The sequence below is a fragment of the Quercus robur genome, chromosome 4, assembly GCF_932294415.1.
Source record: "Quercus robur chromosome 4, dhQueRobu3.1, whole genome shotgun sequence".
NCBI lineage: Eukaryota > Viridiplantae > Streptophyta > Magnoliopsida > Fagales > Fagaceae > Quercus > Quercus robur.
In genome coordinates this window covers 32,071,824-32,094,692 of record NC_065537.1, presented here as the reverse complement: position 1 = coordinate 32,094,692, position 22,869 = coordinate 32,071,824, and the positions used below count along the sequence as shown (strand labels likewise).

Here is a 22,869-nt window from a genome sequence, read left to right as displayed (position 1 = left end):
AGGTCTGTAAGGGAAATTGTTTCTATGGGTTTGGGTGGTCAGTGTTGGGTGTATTGGTGGTGAAGGTTAACTAGTTTTGGAATGCAAAAGTGTTAATAATTACTGGGTCATCGTGGAAGGTTTTAGTAATGGAGGCAAAGTTGGTTTCTGTTTATGAAGGGTTGTTGGAGATCATGAGAATGGTCTTGCCGTTTTATTTGTTCAGCAATAGCACCTAGCAATGGCATATGTGCTGATTGAATCTTAAATATTGTTGGATGTGGTGGTGTTCCTAGAAATGGGCCTGAGGTGGCTTTACTGCATTAATCATGATTAGTAGCCTAAAATGGTAGTGTAATGAGCTCAGTAAAAATGTTTGTCTTGGTGGTGGTGCTTTTGAAGGTCATGATGAGGTGTGGTCAAAGACTCTGATGTGTTGGCTAGTGGTGGTTGTAGGATAGGTAGTCATGGTGATAGCATATGCATGGTCTTGGAGTTAAGAGATTCTGGTGGTTGTAGTTGAGTAGCTATGGTTTTGGTTGTGCTAACCCTCTCTTGGGTGATCTATAAGGTGCAAATATGATTTTGTTGAACCTAATGTCAACCTTAGCATGTAATTGCCTTGTGTGATTGTGTGAGTTTTTGTAATATTCTTGCAATTAATGTGGGAAATATGGCTACTATTTGCAACATTAGCTACTATATCTATATTGACAATTATTTGTCTTTGTGCATGTGCTCAAACGTGTGTGTACGTATTGGGTTAGGTTCAAATTGTAGTAACTTTTTTTAAATTTAAACTGCTCAATAATCATCGATGTTAAATTTCAAATCAATCAGGTGTCCTTTACTGCCCAATCCATAAAATTATGCATTTAGTGTATTTTAAAATATTAAAAAAATAAAAAATCTTTAGCACTCTTAAAGATGGAGATGGCTCTTAATCCCCATTCATCTTGATATTTGATGAGCATGATGGGTATGGAAAACATATAATCTGGTGGGTAATTTGACAAAATGCTTGGCCAATAAAAAGATATTGGGTGGTATAACTGACATTAACCTATATTTACACCAAGTATAATTTGAAACTAACCATGTATATCATATTTGTATAATTATAAGATAAAGAAGTCCATGTATTCTGTAACACCCCAACCCAATTGCCTAATTAATTTATGGGTTTATATGCATGTCATTATCTTAATTACTTTTAAGTGCATGAAACTTTGATTTTGTGATATTATAGAACATGTATGCCATTTTAATGTGATGGGTATAACTTTATAAAGGTAAGGATATATATATATGTGTGTGTGTGTGTAAAATAATACTATTCTTGTAGATAAGTGTGAATGCAAAGAAAAATTATATATATAAGTGTGAATGCAAAGAAAAAAAAAAAAAGTTGAAAAGGGGTGGGATATTTTCTTCCCTAGCATCCCACGTACCCCACCCCTAAAGTCAAATTGCCTTATCTTTCTTTTGCTGTATCTGAAGTCCAGCAGCTCATTTTCCCCTTTCTTTGTTCTTCTTTCTTCTTCCTTCCTTACACGGCAACATCTCTCCCTTCCTTTCTCATCAAAAATTTTAGTTTCTTTAAAGAAGAAATTAAACAATTAGCCTTAAGGTTTCATCCTCAAAGTGTGTGGGTAAGTAATTTAAACCTTATCTGATTTTGTGCATTTGGATAGTATAATTGTTTGCTTATTTTCCCTCTTTGTTCTCTACTCTGATTTTGGAAGCTGAATTGGTGATTCTGTTTTAGTTACTTGAAATATTAATGATATTGTGGTCTATTGAATGCTTATTAGGGTATTTTAATATGTATACTATAGGTATAAAGATACCAAAATGAAATTAAGACCTATTGCTATTTGTTGATGATTTTGTAAGATTATGTATTGAAGCTGTCTCTGTGACAGATTTGATGTTTACAACAAGAAAAATATGTATTAAATCATATTTTGTGAATTAGGATGCTAGGAGTAGTTTTTATGAATTCCAAGATACACATGGTTGTTATAGAAGTGGTCTCACAACATTTGGATGAACATAAAAATAATGGTTTAATTTGTAAGTTGCAAGAAATTCTGTCAGAACAGATTTGAGTATACTGTCTTGTGTGATTTTTAATAAATCACTATTCGCAGACCCGCGCATTGCACAAGATAATTTTTTTTTTAGGGTGATCTTATTAAATATATTTGGGGTAATAAGTAATAACACTCTTCCATTCTGTTTATATTAATAACAAAATATTTTAACTTTATTTAAGAATCTTTTTATAAATGTTTAACCATGGTTAGTAAAGACATTACTCATAATTTTAGAATTAAAATACAAATTTATAAAATACCAAAACATTTGAAATGACAAATCTCTCCATAACTCATTGGGAAAAGAAAAGGAAAAAAAAAAAAGGAAAAGACATTACTTAATATTTTGAAATACACTTTAATTTAAAATTTTAAAATAAGAGAATTTAATTTTAAAATTAAGGTTAATTTTGGAACCTACCTTAAGCACATGCAAGTTAGTACACAATATTTTAATATTAATTTAACAAAATTTGGGCAAACCAATGTAAATGGTGAAAATATTTTTTCCTTTTAAGTTTGAGGTTGAGTGTCATTTCTTCACACCTCAAGAAAGAGGAATGTAATTACCTCTATATTATTATTATTGTTGTTGTTGCTGCTGTTATTAATAATTGATTTTTTATTTTCTTTTAAGTTAATAAAAACCTTACATATACCTTTTTATTTATTTATAGAATATACATTTTTTTAACCTTTACATATCTTTTTTTTAATGTCAATCTTTACATATACCTTAAGTAAACTCTATATATTCCACTTCTTTAGATGTGCAAAATCATAGACTACTACTTCATAATGATAGTAGTTAATTAGTTTTATCACTTTTTTTCATAATTTCATTTATAACTTTTTTTACTATTATCATAATTTCATTTCTTATGTAATTTTTATTATTACATGAGAACATCTCCTTTTAGTTATGAATTAGAGTTTGATTAGTTTTAAGTTTAAATATATTGGTATGATTGTGTTTAATTATTGATTATTGATTCAATTTTTTAAGTGAATGTAACAGTTGATTTTATTGCACTGTAAAGTTTTTAATGTTCTTCATATTGGTCATATTTATTTTTTATTTTTACTTCTCCTTACAATTTCTTTGTTTTCCAATTAATAGTTACTAATTGACATTTGATTTTTTTTTTCTTTACCATCTCTCTCTCTCTCTCTCCATAGGCAACCTATTGTTTTCCAAAACTTGATGATTATTTTATTGCATTAAATATGCATTGTAGGTTTTTTTTTTTTCATTTAATTTTGCTACCCTTAAGTTAGTATATCCATAACTATTAGTTTCTTTATATTATATTTGGTTTGATATCCTCATTATTATTATTATTATTTTTAATTTAGTGTTTCCCAATTGGCATTTGTTTTGTATTATATTTTTTCTTTGATGTATTGGGTTTGAGAATGAGTGTGTCCCTAGTATTACTCCACTTTATGAGGACACTTTTATTTATTGAATTTAAGTAAAATTTTAAAATTTTAATTTTTTTAAATAAAAAAAGAGAGAAATTAAAATATAAATAATTTAATGATATGGAAGATGTGGGGAGACGAATAGTGATATTAAGGTAGAAGGTAGTGGGGAGATGAAAAGATAAAGGTAAGGAAAAAGCTTGGACAAAGTGTAGATGAAAAAGAAAAAAAAAAAGAGTACAATTTTTTAAGGATAATTTTATTAATTTAAATTTAAATAAAATATTCCATGTTTAATTATTATATATATATATATATATATATATATAGATGTGACAGAATTTAACTGTTGAATAACATAAGATAAGAAGAAAAAAAAGTAAAAATAAAATATATAACAATAAATACCAATAAAGAGAACAATTGCACATAAAAGATTTTTATTCTTTCTTATAACTCTAATTAAGATTGATGGTTTTTTTATTTAATATGTGTTTTAGTATTGCGTTTTTTTAATTTCCCATTAGAAAGTCTTTTCTTTCCCTTTTATAATTTTCATTGAATTTTGGTTTGGATTAATACTTAGTTGTTCTTGGAAATAGGTATTTGAATATGCCTACCAATTTTTGACTAATAAATTATTATAAAATCTATTTTTTATTTCTTTAGTTTTATTTTAATTTTGGTTAAGTTAACCATGTAATTTTGTGATGATCTTTTATTATTATGGTAATTTCCTTATTCCATAAGAGATGAGTTGTATATTAAGCAAATGTAACACACTACAACAAAGTTAGAAGAATATGGTTCACCTTAAAAAATATTAATGAAATACACAAAAAAAATATATTATAATGTTTGAAAGTTCAAAAACGTGTATAAACACCTTTGAACGTTTAGACCCCCAAAATACAACTTAACCAATTCAAGCAATATGTCAAACAACTAGTGTGCGGAAACTTAACATAAGCTATAATATGGATTTGGTAAAAACTATCTAAGCCGAAACAAAACACAATCCACAGCAGATAATAAAAAGGCAAAGATAGAGAGGAAGGAAGATGCAAACACAAAGACAACACGCGATGTGTTATCGAAGAGGAAACCGAAGCCCTCGGCATAAAACCTCTCCGCCGCCCTCCAAACGGTAAACAATCTACTAGAAAATACAGTTGGGATACATGGACAGCAATAGACCCTCCAAGCCTAATCTACCCAGTGCACCTAAGCCCTCCAAGCTTCTTGCTCCAACGAGGTTGCGCCGAACCTTTTTCTTTTCTAACTTCCCGGATTCCGCTACTAGACCGTAGCATCAACCAATGAAGATTGGTTCCTTCCTAACTGCTTCCCAGAAATCCAAACAGCTCTCTCACAGTAATGATAATGGTGAGAATCAGGTTTGGTATAATGCCTCTCAAGGATTTGACAATGGAGAGGAAGAGAGTTGAGGAATTTGAAGAGACTCTAATGTATAGATTGTGGGTGAATCAATCTTGTTTTTCTTTAGGGTTTCTCTCTCAAAATTCTCTCCGGAAGCTCTCTTACAATCGTGGGTAAAAGGGGTATTTATACTGGACTGGTAGAGGAATGTGAAACGTCAAGTTTTACAAAACAGGGGTGGCTCGCGGCTTGACCTCGCGGCTTGACTAAGTCGCGAGATCCAGTCGCGAGATAACCGTATGGCCAGTTGTCCTGTTTTGTCCTGTAGTGCTCCAGCTTGCATGACTGTTCACCTTCCAGTATGCTTGGCACGTGTGCTGCGTCTGGCGGCTTGCAGCCGTGAGACACCCGCGAGGCCAAGCCGCGAGTTTCTGTTTTCTTGCACACTCTTGAGCAAACTTCATTCTATCTCACTCACTACCCTTACATCAAACCCACCTAAATACAGGGTTACTAAATGCTGAAATACAAGCAAATTTGGCACGGAATAAAGCTAATTAGATGGTTGAATAAATTCAACCTTACAATCTCCCCCTTTGGCTATTCCGTGACAAAACCTTAAAACAGACTCTAAACTTAACATGTGAGTTGGGAACAGTTGAACAAAACTCACTCACACCTAACTTTAGAAGCTGTGAAGCACTTGAATCATATGAACATAATACTCCTGAAACAAAACAATACACCATGATCATTGTAAGCAGAAAATCATAAAATGCATATGAAACAGGCAATATGTGATCAAGCAAAGATGGAGTTAAGAAACAAATCATGGCTTGACCAACCAAGTGAACACCACAAGGTAGTGATCACAGTGCTCATTCACACTTGGAATGAATACAAGGACATACAAGTTAACAAGCCCAAGGAAAGATACTTGTATGCTCAACACTCAGCCAATGCATAATACACAAGGTATATGCATCTAGGAACAATCCTACAAGGGCACAAGAGTGACAGTACATAAATCAAAATGCAAGACATTTAGATCAAGGTACTGATTTCAACATAGCATAAAGGCTGCATTAAGCAAGGTACATACCATAAAGCCTACAAACTTATGCATAAAACATTTACCCTAAAAGCTTACAAAAACACATGGGTACAAACACAAAACATCCTGAATAACATCATCAAAATATATAAAAGTTTAAACTAAGAGTATAGTATAAAAATTTAAACTAAGAGTATAGGTTAAGAGTTAGAAACAATTATACACCAAAACCACAGTGTATCAAACCCATATAAACATTAAATACCCAAAACATAAGCATATATAAACAAAGTCTCTGATTTTGACAACTTTGACAACTCCCCCTCAACACATTACTCCCCCTTAAGAGCTGCTTTTCTGCTTCTCATCATCAATGTCATTAACAACAGAAAGAAACATCTCCCCCTTTTTGACCGGAATGGCCAAAGGGTCACTGTTCATGCTGGGTGGTGAAGCTGTCAAGTTTTGCAGACAAAACATCAATCTGGTCTTGCATGGCTCTCATCCTCTCAGAGTGCTCAGTCTGGACTTCTCTGATCCCATCAAGTCGTTCCAGAATGATTTGGAAAGCATCTGGAGGTGTATCTGAAGAAGTTGATGCTCTAGACCTTTTGCCACTCCTCCTGGGTGTTGAGGTTGATGCATGCCCTGCTGCCTCTGCTTCAGTCTCCATTGGGACACCCTCTCCTTCATCACCTTCATCTTCTTCTCCTGGAAGCCTAACACTTATCCTTTTGCAGGTAAGCTTGTTAATTGCAGAGGATGTGGACATGGGACTGATGTCTTGAGGGATTGGAACACCCTTCCTTCTAAAAATCCTCATTAGCAAACTGGGAAAGATCAATTTTGGCCTAGAGGTTGTTCTTGTCTCATCCACAATGGTGTCATATATGTGGGAACTTATGTCAATGAAATTATTTTCTTTGAGATCCATCAGAAAAATTGCTCTTGCACAGTTGATTGTAGTCAACTTCTTTATGGGATAGAGGTTAAACACCATGATTATTGTTAGACACCTCATGTCCACTGGAAAGGCAGTGGTATTCAAACATTTCCCTTCTCTCTGCTCACCTATCCTTTGTTGAACTGTTTCAATAGAAACACTCCTATCCTTGTACTTGATAAATTCCTGATTTTCAAATCCTTCAAGCCCTAGCACATCATCAATGACATGTGCATCCAAAATGAATTCTTTACCTCTAACCCAGCAACTTAACTCATTCTCCCTTATCACAGCATTTGAATAAAACTCCCTAATCAGGGGTTCACACACTACAGGGAGATCACTCAGAAGCTTTTCCCATCCTCTTCCTTCAAAACAGCTTGGGATAAAGGATTGTCTTAAGTCCTCCAAATCTACAAATCTTTCTTGAATAATTCCTGCTTTCAAGAAGATATCCTTGTATCTCTCAAAGTGTTGAACTGACCTAAACAGTTTAGAATCCATTTTCAATCTTTTGTCAGCCTTCTTTGCAGGAGTTTTCTTCTTCGGAGGTGAGGGAGCCATCTGTGAACAATCAGAAGAGGCCACAACAGCATAGAACAATATATGCGTAGAACTAGTCAGTACCATGTAATTAACAAAGAGATTTCAGCCACACAGATGAACTCGAACACTTAAACAATAAGCTACTTAGATCAACCACATGGATAAACAAGCCTAAAATAGGAAACACAAGAACAACAGGGAGAATGCTGGGGAGAATAAAATCAGCAGATATAGAAACTATCCTAAAGGCAGATATATGTCATTGAGACATATAATGGAAACTGATATGACTCATAATCAGCATTTTGAAACTAACAGATGCTCCCAACAGATTAACACAATAGAACATGCACATTCAGCACAGTAAAACTCACATCCTCAAACGGAACATTTTGAAACAACTTAACAGCTCAAGATCAGATAAAAAAAAGACACACTTAGCTAAGCACAGGATGAAGACCAAAAAGGAAACAACCAAGATCAAAACAAACTCTAGCAACAGCATCCGCAAGCTAAGCATGAACATAGAGCAATAGCCGAATCACAAACCCATCTCTAAAACATAAACATATGCGAAAAATCAAGGGGAAAAACACAAAGTCAAGTAGAAATGAGTTCAAAACTGAAAACCCATACCTGTGACTTGAAGAATTTGAGCAGAAAATATGCAACAATGGAGATTGAAAATGGGAGCACGGAGTGTTTGGGAAGGAGATAGTTTAGAGAGAAGATGAACAGTCACAAATGTTCGAGAGAAAACTGAAAAAGATTTAAAAACTGTCCCTATTTCTGCCAAACACGCGTTTTTCGCGACTTGATTGAGTCGCCACAAAGTCGCCAGTTCAAGCCGCCAAAACACTCAAGGACAAAAATTTGAAAAATTTTTCTAAGTGTTTTTCGCGACTGGAAGGTCTACCCGCGAGTTAGTCGCGAGCTGAGTCGCGAAAATCTCTGTGTAACCCTCGCGATTGGACCTTCCACTCGCGAACAAGTCGCCAAAAATGACCCGCGAAGACGCGACTGAGGCTCGCGACTTGACATACCTGCGACTAAGCAGCCAAAACAGGGTAAAACTGGATTTTTGAAATTTTCAGATTTTTCAAACAAAATACTTTCCAAAAACACCTAAAACACTCAAAAATCTTTTTGTACTTGAATTAACAAAGATTGAGCATGTGAAAACACATTTCATCAAGTACAATCACACAAATGAATATGACATTTATTGAACATAAACTTGTGTGCTGTGTGTGGATATCAACAAAGAGATAGTCCTTAGTCTAATGTGAAGCTTTAATGATCATATCAACCAAGACATACTCAATTAGCACTAGATCATGTGACCCATCTCAATTATAGAAATATGTATATATGACCTCCCACGAAAACTTGATAACATAACTTGGAGCTTTACATTTAACTCCACTTTTAATCATAACATTTGATCTTTTTGATCTTTAGAAGCAATCACCTCTCATTGTGAGAGTGATATTTGATATTTTACTTTAATGAACAAGCCTTTGGCTTTTTGAATAAACATTTTCTTTATTATAAAGTCGCTTACCCTTTTTCCTAGTCGAATACTAGAATGTGCGACAGGCTTTTGCAGCTCAATATCTCTTTTCATTTGGAGATTTACATTTGGTAAGCTCTTTCTAGTAAAAACATAAATAAATAGTGGGAAGATATATAGACACAAGTCTATGCATGTCTCAAGATCAACATAACCATTCACTAATCATTCATGACAAGTTTGAAGATCTATTTACAACAATCACATAGATTTCAAGATTTTCCCCACAGTGATATGAGTGCATGAAAACAAGTAATGCTCAAAAATGCACAAAATCATTAGCACAAAGGTACAAGGCAAAACAATTTTTGAGACAAAAGCTCAACAAAGTCAATCAAGCTTTTTGATTTTCTAATTTTTATGTGATTTTTGGATTTTTGACACTAAAAGCAAAAAGATTGATAAAACAAAATTAAAAATATGCACAAGTAGACAAGCAAACAACCAACAGCAAAAACAGTAAGCAAACAAACAAACATCGTCACAAAGTATAGGAAGTATTAATGCACGGACATGTTGTAATGCTTATGCATGAGTACCCTTTTTCACCCACACGTCACTTGCGTTTGGGGTGATTTCCTTATAGGATTGGGTACGGGGGTTAGGGCTTTCAAACCTTCGTGAGAAGCTTTCCAAGCAGTTGGTGAATGCACCAATCATCTTCATCACGTTCATCATTCCGGGATCACCATTCAGATCTCTAGATTGATCACCTGCCCAATTTCTTCTATCATTTCTAGGTCCTCCTGACCTTTGAGGAGTTGCACTATTCTTTGCTCTCAGCTTTTGGCAATTTGGTCGAGTATGCCCTTGAAGTCCGCAATAATGACACACATAAGTTGCTCTAGGACCTCTTTGTGGTCGTGGGCGTGACTTGGCACGAGATTCAGACCTGCCCACAGATTGATTACGGGGATTCAACATCTGTTGGTTCACCACATTCTTCTTCTCCTCCATCTTGAGCTTCTCTTTATTAAGGTCAACTATAACTGGATCTTTGGCCTTTACAAACTTCACTTCTTTAGTGACATTTCCAGATGAACTACTTCCTCTGATATATACCAATCCGGATTTGTCTGAAAAGTTCTTTTGAGATGAGATAACATCATCTAGCTTCTTGGTGGTGACCCTCTCTATTTTAGCATTTGCTTGCACAACCTCATTCTCAAGAAATCTCACTTTTGTGTAAGTTTCGGACAGCTCACCATTCAGTGTTTCTATCTCACATTTGGCCTCTCTATATCGGATTAGGAGACTTTTGTAGTCCTTCTCTGCCTTCTTCATTTTTCTCACAGTAGCCTTGGCCACCCTTGTGTACTCACCCGACTTCTCCAAGAGTGAGTTATAATTCTCTTGAAGATTTGCTGTGCTTTCATCTTCTTCATCATCTGATTCTTCAACAATTCCTAGTGATTCATCATCACTATGTTCTCCAAGGTCTCGTACAAGCAGATTTAACTCATCTGAAGACTCAACATGAGCAATAGTCATAAAAGCTGAATAGTTCCCCTCTTCATCACAGCTTTCTTCAGATTCTGAGTCAGATGAATCCGAGTCACTCAATGTCGTGGCATACACTTTGCCTTTCGATTTCAATAATTCGGACATTCCTTCTTAAAGTGTCCATGTCCGTTACATTCGAAGCAAGTGACACCTTGTGTAGGTTGGGATTCTTTTCCATCTTTCTTTTTGAATTCCCTTTTCTCCCTTCCAGAACTTTGGAATTTTCTTTTATCATCAAATTTGCCATTATTTTTGAATTTCAATAACTTTCTGAAATTTTTGACAAGGTATGCAACATCTTTGTCAACCACATCTTCTCCCGATGAGTCTTGATCTTCCACCTTCTCATTAATGGTCTTAAGAGCAAGAGATTTACTCTTTCGTTGATTGGGCAGCGACATCTCATAAGTCTGAAGAGAACCAACCAGCTCCTGGACTTTGATGTCATCAAGGTCCTTGCTCTCCTCAATCGCCGTTACTTTAGCACGAAAACTTTCCGGCAATGATCGAAGGATCTTCCTTACAATTTTTGAATCCTCCGTTTTCTCCCCCAAGTTGAACTTGCTGACAACCACCTCATTTAGCTTCCCATAGAAAGAGTCAAAAGACTTATCCTCACTCATTTTGAGCTCCTCAAACCGAGTGGTCAGCATTTGCAACTTGGTGTCTTTCACTTTCTTCGTGCCTTCATAGGTGGTTTCCAAAATCTCCCATGCTTCTTTGGCAACGGTAATATGAGAAATCCTGTGAAATTCATCTGGAGACACACCACAGAAAATAGCATTGAGTGCTTTACTGTTAGCATTAGATGCAGCTAGTGCTGCCTTATCCCAAGTGGATTTGGCTGCCTCAGGTCTGGTCCAACCAATCTCAACAGCATCCAAACGGATTCATCAATAGAACACAGAAAAGCTCTTATGCGAACCTTCCAAAAAGCATAATTACTACCATCAAAATATGGAGGTGCATTTAGGGATTGAGACCGATCCATCTCAAAAGAGAGTCAAGGATCACACAATGGTAATGAAACCAATAACAGTGTACCCGCTCTAATACCAATTGAAAGTTCAAAAACGTGTATAAACACCTTTGAACGTTTAGACCCCCAAAATACAATTTAACCAATTCAAGCAATATGTCAAACAACTAGTGTGCGGAAACTTAACATAAGCTATAATATGGAATTGGTAAAAACTATCTAAGCCAAAACAAAACACAATCCACAGCAGATAATAAAAAGGCAAAGATAGAGAGGAAGGAAGATGCAAACACAATGACAACACGTGATGTGTTATCGAAGAGGAAACCGAAGCCCTCGGCGTAAAACCTCTCCGCCGCCCTCCAAGCGGTAAACAATCCACTAGAAAATACAGTTGGGATACATGGACAGCAATAGACCTTCCAAGCCTAATCTACCCAGTGCACCTAAGCCCTCCAAGCTTCTTGCTCCAACGAGGTTGCGCCGAACCTTTTTCTTTTCTAGCTTCCCGGATTCCACTACTAGACCGTAGCATCAACCAATGAAGATTGGTTCCTTCCTAACTGCTTCCCAGAAATCTAAACAGCTCTCTCACAGTAATGATAATGGTGAGAATCAGGTTTGGTATAATGCCTCTCAAGGATTTGACAATGGAGAGGAAGAGAGTTGAGGAATTTGAAGAGACTCTAATGTATAGATTGTGGGTGAATCAATCTTGTTTTTCTTTAGGGTTTCTTTCTCAAAATTCTCTCTGGAAGCTCTTTTACAATCGTGGGTAAAAGGGGTATTTATACTGGAGTGGTAGAGGAATGTGAAACATCAGGTTTTACAAAACAGGGGTGGCTCGCGGCTTGACCTCGCGGCTTGACTAAGTCGCGAGATCCAGTCGCGAGATAACCGTATGGCCAGTTGTCCTGTTTTGTCCTGTAGTGCTCCAGCTTGCATGACTGTTTACCTTCCAGCATGCTTGGCACGTGTGCTGCGTCTGGCAGCTTGCAGCCGTGAGTCACTCGCGAGGCCAAGCCTCGAGTCTCTGTTTTCTTGCACACTCTTGAGCAAACTTCACTCTATCTCACTCACCACCCTTACATCAAACCCACCTAAATATAAGGTTACTAAATGCTGAAATACAAGCAAATTTGGCACGGAATAAAGCCAATTAGATGGTTGAATAAATTCAACTTTACAATGTTATCCACCCCAAATGTTTTCCTATAATGACAAGCTTTATCTTTTAACCTCTAAGAAATGCAATGCAATGACCAAAGGATATTCCCCTTTAATATATTGTCTATAATCAAATAAACAAAGGCTCTTGCCCCCTTTAGGTACAGGTTTATATAGAATTCAATTGTTTTCAATTTCTTCTTTCTCTGTAAGAAAGAACCATCAACCTTAACTAACCAAAAAAAAAAAAACATCAACATTAATTAGAGTTATAAGAAAGAACAAAAATAGGATAACATTTAACAATTAAAGAGAAAAAAAAATTTTAACAAACAAATCTAAATGGCATTAACCAATGTGGAGTTTTAATGAACTCTTGGTCTACCTAGAATATAATAGAGAAAATAAAAATGAGACTAATACTAATTCTAGGAAACATATATAGAGAAATAGAAATAAGGATGCTAATTAAAGAACATTGGCAATACCATCAATCCCATTTAAAGCTTAATCATAGCTCCACTAATTTGCTGACTTTCAAATTTTGGCTAGTATATATTCAGGCGTTTTCCAATGCCATAAAATTCCTTGTTGTCTGGTTTTACTTGAATTCTGGCAAACTACCCAATCAAATTAAGGAGAAAATAAGAATAATGATTCTAGTGTAGAACAAAAAAAAAATCCCAAAGATTAGTAATTTGGCATAAATAGAAGAATGTATAAAAAATTCATCAAAAATTGAGAGAGAAAGAGAGAGAACCTTTTTTTGAATTCTGGCAAACTACCCGATTAAATTAAGTGAGAAAATGAGCATAATGATTCTAGTGTAGAAAAAAAAAATAAAAAGAAAAAAAAGGATTCCCAAAGATTAGTAATTTGGCATAAATAGAAGAATGTATAAAAAAATTCATCGAAAAATTGAGAGAGAGAGAGAGAACCTTTTTTTTTGTGAGAGAAAACCATGCATAGAATGGAATAGATAGTTACAAATTTATAGTAAGAGAATGTGAATAAGAAGAGACAAAATAAAGGAAGATGAAGAGAAAGAAGAAGAAAATATTTATGTGGAGGGTAGTGGGGAGATGAAAAGAAGAATAATAATATTTATGTAGAAGGTAATGGGGAGATGAAAAGGTAAGGGTGGAGAAAGTGTGGATGGAGAAAGTGTGGAAAAAGTGTAAATATTAAAATAAAATAAAAATTAAATGTTAAAAACAATTATAGGAAAATTGGAAAGAAAATGATAATGAGGTGGACGATGATGTGGCTCAACTGGAGCGTAGCAACAATAAATGCTACGCTTTAGCTTTTAGATATATATAGATGGGTTAATGCTTTGACTCCGAAATTTTTATGGTTTATACTGGACATAAAGGGGAGTAGTTCTGTAAAATTTCATGACAATTGGAGGTGTTTGGATAGCCCGTTTGTATTTTACAAGTGGAGCATATGTTGCTGGAATGAGTAGTGAACAACATATGCTACACCAGACTTTGTGGATGTAATTCTCAAGTTAGGGTGTATGTTTTGAGCTATAATTTAATACGCTCATCCTTTGGTATGTTTGAAGCATATATAAATTTTATGGATTGGTTTCTCTATGGTTTGGCTGCAAAATGTATTTGATGATTGTATCATATGTTTTGGGGAACTTTATGTGATGAGAATTAAGATTTTCTTGAGTTTGAGAGTTAGGTTGTGATTGAGGTATAAGTTTATATATTAGGAAGAGTTTGTCCGTAATAAGTTTTGGTTTTTCGTTTAGGTGGTGAGAACAAGAACACGGACACTTGAACTCCTCGTGTACAATCTCTTGCGCCTTCTGTTTTCAGGTAAGGGACTTGTGACATGTGCTTTTGATAAGTATAAAAAATTGTTTAGAAAAATATTATGTATTAAAGCTTTTAATTAGAGATATTACGTATATGCATGATTTAAGTAAAATACGTGTTCGTGAGTTATTCAATATTATATACATAATAGTTTTAGCATATTGATGCTATGATTTATATCACGAACATATTATTTAAAAACGAAGTGGATATGCTACTGTTGTGAAACATTTATGTAAAAGCAAAGTTATCAGAAAAATGTAGTTTCGGGTTATTCCATTGTTATGTTCTGAACTCAGCCAGTAGGGGTTATAGTACTGGCATTTCCATGGAAATTCTGATTGGCCATTAAAAGTGGGACTGGCTCTGCTGTACCCGCCCTTGTTGGTAACACCCAACTTGTGGAGGATGTCAACCTACCCCCATGGTAGAAAATATGTATTATGATATGATTCTGGAATTACCTGGCATTGTGGGGAATGTTGGATGCCTGGCACTCTTGAAAGTTCAAATATGTGTATAAAACACCCTTGAACGTTTAGACCCCCAAATACAAAATAACCAATTCAAGCTTTATGTCAAACAACTAGTGTACGGAAAATGAACATAAGCTATAAACAGAATTGGAAATCAATCTAAGCCAATTATAAATCACATCCACAACAGAAAATAAAAGGCAAAGATAAAGGGAAGAGAGATGCAAACACAAGAACAACACACGATGTGTTATCGAAGAGGAAACCGAAGCCCTCGGCGTAAAACCTCTCCGCCGCCCTCCAAGCGGTCAATAATCCACTAGAAAATGTAGTTGGGATACATGAACAGCAATAGACCCTCCAAGCCTAATCTACCTGATGTACCTAAGCTCTCCAAGCTTCTTGCTCCAACGAGGTTGCGCCGAACCTTTTTCTTTTCTAGCTTACCGGATTCCGCTACTAGACCGTAGCATCCGCCATCCTTGGCATCTTCCAATGCTTCCCAAAGCTCCAAAAACACTCAACACTCTGAATGGGTGTGGGTAGTGTTTGGATAGAAATCTCCTCTCAATAGGTATGACAATGAGAGAGGGAATGAGAAGAGACTACAAAGATTTCTCTCTAAGAATGAGTAGCTCTCTCTAATTGGGTGGGTGTTTTGAAGAAACCTCTCTTAGGGTTTTTCTTTCTGAATAGCCACACATATTTTGTGGGAATGAGGGGTATTTATACTGGTGTGAGAATGGAATGCGAAGAGTCAGTTTTTCCAAAAACAGGGCTGGCTGGCGACTTGACCTCGCGACTTGACTGAGTCGCGAGTTCAAGTCGCGAGCTAACTTAATGGCCAGTCTGGATTTTTGTCGTGTAGTGCTCCAGGTGGCGTGACTGTTCAGCTCTCCTGCATGCTCTGCACGTGAGCAACTTTTGGCGGCTTGCAAGCCGCGAGCCACCCGCGAGTCCTAGCCGCGAGTCTCTGCTTCACTGCACTGTCTTGAGCATTTCTTCACACTCTCTCACACACTACCCTTACATGATTCCCACCTAAATACAAGGTTTCTAAGTGCTATATTACAAGCAAATTTGTCATGGAATAAAGCCAACTCATGGTTGATTAAATTCAACCTTACAACTCTGTACTGGAAACCTCCCAAAGTAGTGACAGACTTACAATTGGATTAACTAATCTGTATTAGAAATGAGGTATAAAGCTATTTGGAAATTATAAGAAAGATATATTGAATGTGTTATAAGTCTGATGAGAAGTTATGATAAAGTATTTGATAATCTGTTCAAAGATAAGATTACTGAACTTATATTTAAGTTCCTTATTATGTCATTTTATTTATTATATGAAAGAAAAATAAAGTATTCTCATTTGAAAGTTCTTAAGTTATTTTTGAGAACAATATGAACAGTATGAATGCTATTTTATCAAATTTGGCATATCCATAAACTATTTGATTTACATGTATTCTTATTAAAGGCCCATGGAGCTTTAAAACCTTACTGGGCTTCGCAGCTCACCCTATTATATTTCAGTGCGCAGGTTCTTACTAGAAGCAGCGAGAGTATTAGAGGTGGCAAGGATTTTGTGTTTTCTCGTTTTGTTAGAATGTAGAGTTTTGTTGTATAGCAGTTAGCTCTTTTGTTGTATAGAAGGAATCAAGATGTACTTGATCCTTGAGCACAGATGTAATTTGGTACCTTAGTTTGTTGTGAACCCCAATTGTATGTCTTTGGGGTTAGGTTTGTAATAAGAGTTTCCGCTAAATGTTTAGCTATGTAATATTCCATGAATACCTTAAGTTTCAGCCAGGTGGTATTTTCCAAGTTTGAAGGAAATGAAATTTCAAGGTTGCCATCATTTTTGTATATATTGGCTTTTATGAAATAAAATAAGTAGGAAGTCAAGAAATAATTCTTGATAAGTACCTTCAGTCTCTGATGAGGTAAACTTAATATTAACATGCCGATCATGCTCTAAACTCTGAAGTACAGGTTTGGGTCATGACATGTTCCATACCCCATCTCCTCTCTCCAGTCTCCACTTGATATTTGATTCTTTCTGGATAATTTAGTGATTAGTCATTCTTGTTTGATAAACTATTTTCTATCTACAATTTGTGTGGCCGTGGTGATACTGTATTTTCTGATGATTTTTCAAAGTTTTAGTGGTTTTAAGCAGGAGATTTGTTGGTATACATTATCGTTTTCGTAACAATTTTCTCATGCATTTGTTACTTCTAATTTGCAGATTGACATGGACACTATTGAAGTCAACAACCTTAACAGACAATTTCTATTCCGAAAATCACATGTTGGGCAATCCAAGGCCAAAGTTAGTACATTTCCAATATCTTGCACGGGCACCTTCTTTTTTATGATCTTCTCATAGAATTTTCAACCAGGTTGCTCGGGATGCTGTCTTAAAATTTAGACCTCACATAAGCATAACGCCATACCATGCCAATGTCAAGGATCCTGACTTTAATGTGGGCTTCTTCAAGCAATTTAATGTTGTTCTGAATGGCCTTGACAACTTAGATGCAAGACGACATGTGAATCGCCTATGCTTGGCTGCTGAAGTTCCTTTGGTTGAAAGTGGGACTACTGGCTTACTTGGGCAGGTGATTTACATTTAGTATCTATATTTATTTGAAAGAAATCATTTATCTTATACTAAAACAGGTCTGTAATATGGACTTTATTCAGTTATGCTTTGTTTGTGCGCATGTGTGTTTGTCATATCCCCTTCCCTTGATCAGTGTATTTTGTGTATCTCTACACACACATACACACACACACAAAGTAGGTTTATTAATTCATAAAATAATTGCAAATCATAACTCTTGTTTGTTTTTCCAAAGATGATTTGACAAGAAAGTAGTTGCACTTTTTGTCCATATATATGGCATTTGTAACTTATCAAAAAAATTATATATGGCATTTGTTATTTTGATAAGGATGGTGCTCTCTATAACAGTTATAGGATAATTATTCTGAACAGTTGATTTTTAGAGTACTAGATTGTGGCTCCTTCATTGATGATGGTATCTTTTTCCTTATTTTTACTAATTTGTGGAAGCAGGTAACTGTACATGTGAAGGGAAGAACGGAGTGCTATGAGTGTCAGCCAAAACCTGCCCCCAAAACTTATCCTGTTTGCACTATTACTAGTACACCATCAAAGGTATTTCAAATGCTTATTGGTTTGTTATTGTTTCGTTTTTAATCAACTGCTTTAGTATGTTTGAGTTGGAAAACATGAGCCTTTAGTTGGCAGTTGTCTGCCATGAATCATTCTTTTTTTTTTTGGATGATTATTTTGTCTGCCATGAATTATTACTTAATACTTTTAACTAGACAATTGTTTTTAATAAAATAGTCGAGGTCTTATGTTGGTTAGGCTTGTAAGTATTTAAATAACAATTTCAATAATGCGAAAATAGAAGATATGTAGTAAGATGATGTTGAGGAAAACAAGCTGCAGTGAAGAGGCATTGAAGGGACCAAGTGCAATATTGTGAGAGGTTGACCTCTAAAAATGAAAAATTACCCTGGAAACCTGGGAGGTGGCAAAAAAAAAAACAAAAAAACAAAAAAACAAAAAACAAAAAAATAACAAAAAAACAAAAAATGGAAGAAGAAAATAACAAGAAAAATTACACCCATTTACAAAGGACAGAAAAACTTTAACTTGCGGCTCCCTAGTTATTGGGACTGCCATTTTTTTAGATTTCGGTAGATAATTATCTGCAACTGCAACTGTAATTTGTTTTCTGATCGAACAGTTAAAAAATGCAGAATGTCATATGGTTTCTAACAGCTTATAGGAATTACATTTATAATCATGTGTGAATGATCATTTGTCACAAGGGTTAATGATTTAGGCTTCTTGCTTTGATCATTTTCAAGATAAACTCATGCTCTGTAAGTCCTAGGCTATGGCATATTTGTTTCACTTTTGCAGTTTGTTCACTGTATTGTATGGGCAAAGGACTTACTTTTCACAAAGTTATTTGGAGACAGAAATCAGGAAAATGATTTAAATGTGCGTTCTACTGATGCTACGAGCTCATCAGAACATGTAGAAGATGTATTTAAACGTATAAAAGATGAAGACATTGAACAGTATGGAAGGAGAATATATGATCACGTGTTTGGTTATAACATTGAAGAAGCTTTATCCTGTACCCCCAGTTTTACCGTCAGATAGTTCTTGGCGTCATTGTTGTTCATTAGATATGAATGTCAGCCCACTGTGAACGGTGACGTACACTAGATTGATAGCTGGAATATTAATTTTGTGGCACACAGTTGTTAGATATTCTGATTTTTTTTTTTATTCTTGGGGTTTTTACTTTTTTAAGGCTTTGTTACTCTGCATATTTTATCGAGTTGTACATGTATGATATTATAAAAACATTTATCTCCATTAGTTGTTCCAAGTGGAAGTAGTTTTAATTGTTACAATCGAATTGTTTGCTTAAGGATCAATTACTTTAAGGCTGGTCATTGGGGTAAATCCGCTATTAGATCTCTCTCTCTCTCTCTCTCTCCCCTTCCAAGTTTTAGTGTTCAACTATAATAGTAGTAGTACTTTTGTGTGTGTGTGTGGGTGTTTGAAGTTTGAAGCGAAATTAAGTTATTGAAAATGCTGTCCATTACAAAAAATACCAATTCACACTATGCTGGCATTGCAATTGCAGCTCTTAGAAAATGCAAATTGAAATATCTGAAGAACTTGTGAAAGGTGGTGCATGAATGACAAATGGTGGTGAATTATGGTTAAAATAGTGGGACCATAATACGATATAACAGTACAGGACAGTACAGTAGGCAAGTATTGGTCTTCCAATAAATGTGTGTGTATCATACTCAAAGACTTGGCTCTTTCTTTGGTGTTAGTGGTAGCACCTGGTTGTACTGTGTTAAAATACTTTAAATTTCTAACTAGAGACAAATAAATAACAACTCATTGAAGGAGGAAAACAAAAAATATCAAACCTGCAAATTCAGTTCGAATTAAGAACAAAATATATACTATTGTTTCAAATTCATTCAAAATGGATGTTAGTAAAAGGTGATGATATAATCTGGATGTTAGTTTGGTGATGATATAATCAGAAGATCAACTTATGTGTACTTTATTGTTGTCACAAATATCTAATTGAATTATTGAATAAAAATGATATTCTTGGTAGCACCTATCAGAACAATGCATACCTAGTACTTTTCTTCTTCAAATATTTTAAAGAAGATTCCAATTAAGGTTGATGTACCTTTTCTTTGCTTCCAGCACTTCCAACAACATAATAACCCATCAATTTGGCCAATTGCCCAACTAGTTGGCCAACTGCACCAACTACTGATGAGACAAAAACATATTGTCCTTTCTTTGGTGAGCAAAGTTCATAGAAACCAGCATAAGCAGTCATACCAGGCATACTTATGTGCAAAAGTAAATCCAATTAGATGAAGCATTTACTATATCAATGTTTTTTTTTTAAAGAAAATATCTATAGTTACTAATATGCAGAGGAGGAGATGGTGTAGAGGATAGAAAAGAGTGACATGAACAAGATAGATTATGTAGTATAAATGAATAACTACACTGCAAAGTATCAAATTCATCTTTAATCCAGAGTTCCATGAATTGTATATTCCAATCATATAAAAGATTATGAAGTAAAATCCTTTTTATTTTGTTTCTTTAATTTTCTTGAAAATAAAATCCATCTTATAAACTTTTTTCCCAATTGATGAGCAAATTACTTACCAAGAAGTCCAGTATAGTAGGAAAGGGGCACATCAGTGTAGTAAGTAAAGGTTCTTCACCAACACTTCTTTTGAACCCTCTGGCACCTTCAAGCTTAAGCTACTTGTGTTAAAGTACATGTCCGTTTCTTTGGGATTGCCATCTATGTAGTCTCTAGCTAGAATGGAAATAATTAACAACTAATTGAACATTCATAATATCACAATCTAGGAACAGGTACATTGGATATAGAATACTTCGATTACAAGTTCATTCAGTGATAAAAAAAATAAAGGTCAATGTCGATACAACCCAGTAGTAAGTTCAAATACACAATAAAGAGAACCCTAATTTACATCTACAATGCCATTCCAAAATCAAGTATCTACATGCCTGACAAAAATTCAAATATTGTCGTTAGATACCAAAAGCCAAAATATACGTACTAATCTATGCAACTTGGCTAATTGATACAATCATGGCATTTTATATAAAAGCATCACTTACCTAGTTTGGATCATTACTGCTTGTCGAAGCCCCACGAGAAAGTGGACATCTTCTACAGTTATGCCCATGTTGATGACACAGTCCACAACTTTGCTTTTGTTGAATCTCCCTCAAGTCAAAATTTGGCCTCCGGCTTCCTAGTTCTCGTCGGACCCCATCCATCTCATTCCGTATCCTAGACACCACAGGTCGACCTTTGCCCCGCAACAGGTTTGGGTTAGGCACCCACTTTGGACCGTTCACATCCCTCCACAATGACTCTGACTTTGGCACCACAAATGCATGTGAGTAGGTGCGAATGACATTGTTCAAACTATAACATGGGTCAATATATGTAGTCGCATCTTGCCCCAAGTGCTGAAGAGCTTTAATTGCATGTGAACAAGGGATCTTTCGATTTTGCCACTTTCCACAACGACATGTTCTGTCCATTAGGTTTACTTCATGACTATGGTGTCTCCCTCCAGAGCTATGGATGTTGTATGCAGTAATTACTTGATATATACCATTCACATAATTAAACGCATTTATATGGTGGCCAAGAGATTTTTGTAGGTTTTGTCCATAGATTTTTAAGGCATATTTACTCCATACCTTGCCCTGTGAGAGATCATGAGTAATTTCTTTGTGTCGATCATGGAAATACGCAACAAGTTTGCAATGAGTGAATTCAACAATTGCAGCAATGGATAGGCCACGGGCACCTTTTAGTACTCCATTGAAGCATTCTGAGACATTGGTTGTCATAGCCCCATAACGGTATCCACCATCATGTAGCTGGGTCCACATGTTTAGATCCTCTTTCATTAGATATGTGTATGGCATGATGGATGAGTCGGGTTCACTTTCCTGCCGCTCGGTTCTTCGTTTCTTCCTAAGGGCCTCAATCTCGGCTTCCTTGATAGGTTGCATGTACAACTCAAACTTAACTTCCTGAGTAGTATACCCCATTTTCAAGGCCAATGACTTTAAAGTGGCATCTTGAAAATGCGTGTTAAAGTTGCTAGTAACATGTCGAAGGCAATATCTGTGAACTACTCGTAGTCGTCCATCATCATCTCTAGGCCAGTTTACAATTGCGTTTTGAATACCCTTATGTCGGTCAGAAATTATGCAAATGTCCTTATCTGCTATCACATCTTCCAGTGAGATCCTGAGATGTTCTAAAAACCACCTCCAACTAGGCCCTGACTCTTTGTCCACAATGGCAAAGGCGAGAGGCAAAACCTTGTTGTTAGCATCGGTGGCCATTGCAATCAACAACACCCCTCGATATTTACCATACAAATGAGTCCCATCAATACTGATCACTGGCTTACAATGCCTGAATTCTTCAATGCATGGAGCGAAAGCCCAAAATACATAACGCAATATTGTATCACCGAACTCGTCCCTGGGTATGGTGTGCCACCAGTACCGGGTGCCAGTTTCTTGATCCAAGTATGCCAATAATAATTTTTCTCAACTTTTGGCAAGACTCTTCCCAATCCCCAAATATCTTTGCAATAGCTCGTTGTTTCGCATCCCATATCTTATAGTAAGAAAGCTTATGCCCATAATACTTCCCTTTAACGAAATCTCTGAGGTGATAAATTGTTGCCGTGTGTTTTTCTTGAAACAATGGAACAAATTCTGCTACAAGAAAATT

General features: G+C 35.5%; 2 protein-coding genes across 2 annotated transcripts; one reads left to right on the top strand and one right to left on the bottom strand.

Moving 5' to 3' along the window:
- The first annotated feature begins 17,216 nt into the window (after positions 1 to 17,216).
- LOC126724421 (SUMO-activating enzyme subunit 2-like) lies at positions 17,217 to 19,187 on the top strand. Its single transcript, XM_050428964.1, has 4 exons — positions 17,217 to 17,294; positions 17,365 to 17,583; positions 18,045 to 18,146; positions 18,927 to 19,187. The coding sequence occupies exons 1-4, from the start codon at positions 17,217 to 17,219 to the stop codon at positions 19,170 to 19,172; spliced, it is 645 nt and encodes a 214-aa protein (XP_050284921.1). The 3' UTR covers positions 19,173 to 19,187.
- Positions 19,188 to 21,221: 2,034 nt separating this feature from the next.
- LOC126721750 (uncharacterized) lies at positions 21,222 to 22,472 on the bottom strand. The gene has a single exon (XM_050424810.1). The coding sequence runs from the start codon at positions 22,470 to 22,472 to the stop codon at positions 21,222 to 21,224; it is 1,251 nt and encodes a 416-aa protein (XP_050280767.1).
- Positions 22,473 to 22,869: the final 397 nt, after the last annotated feature.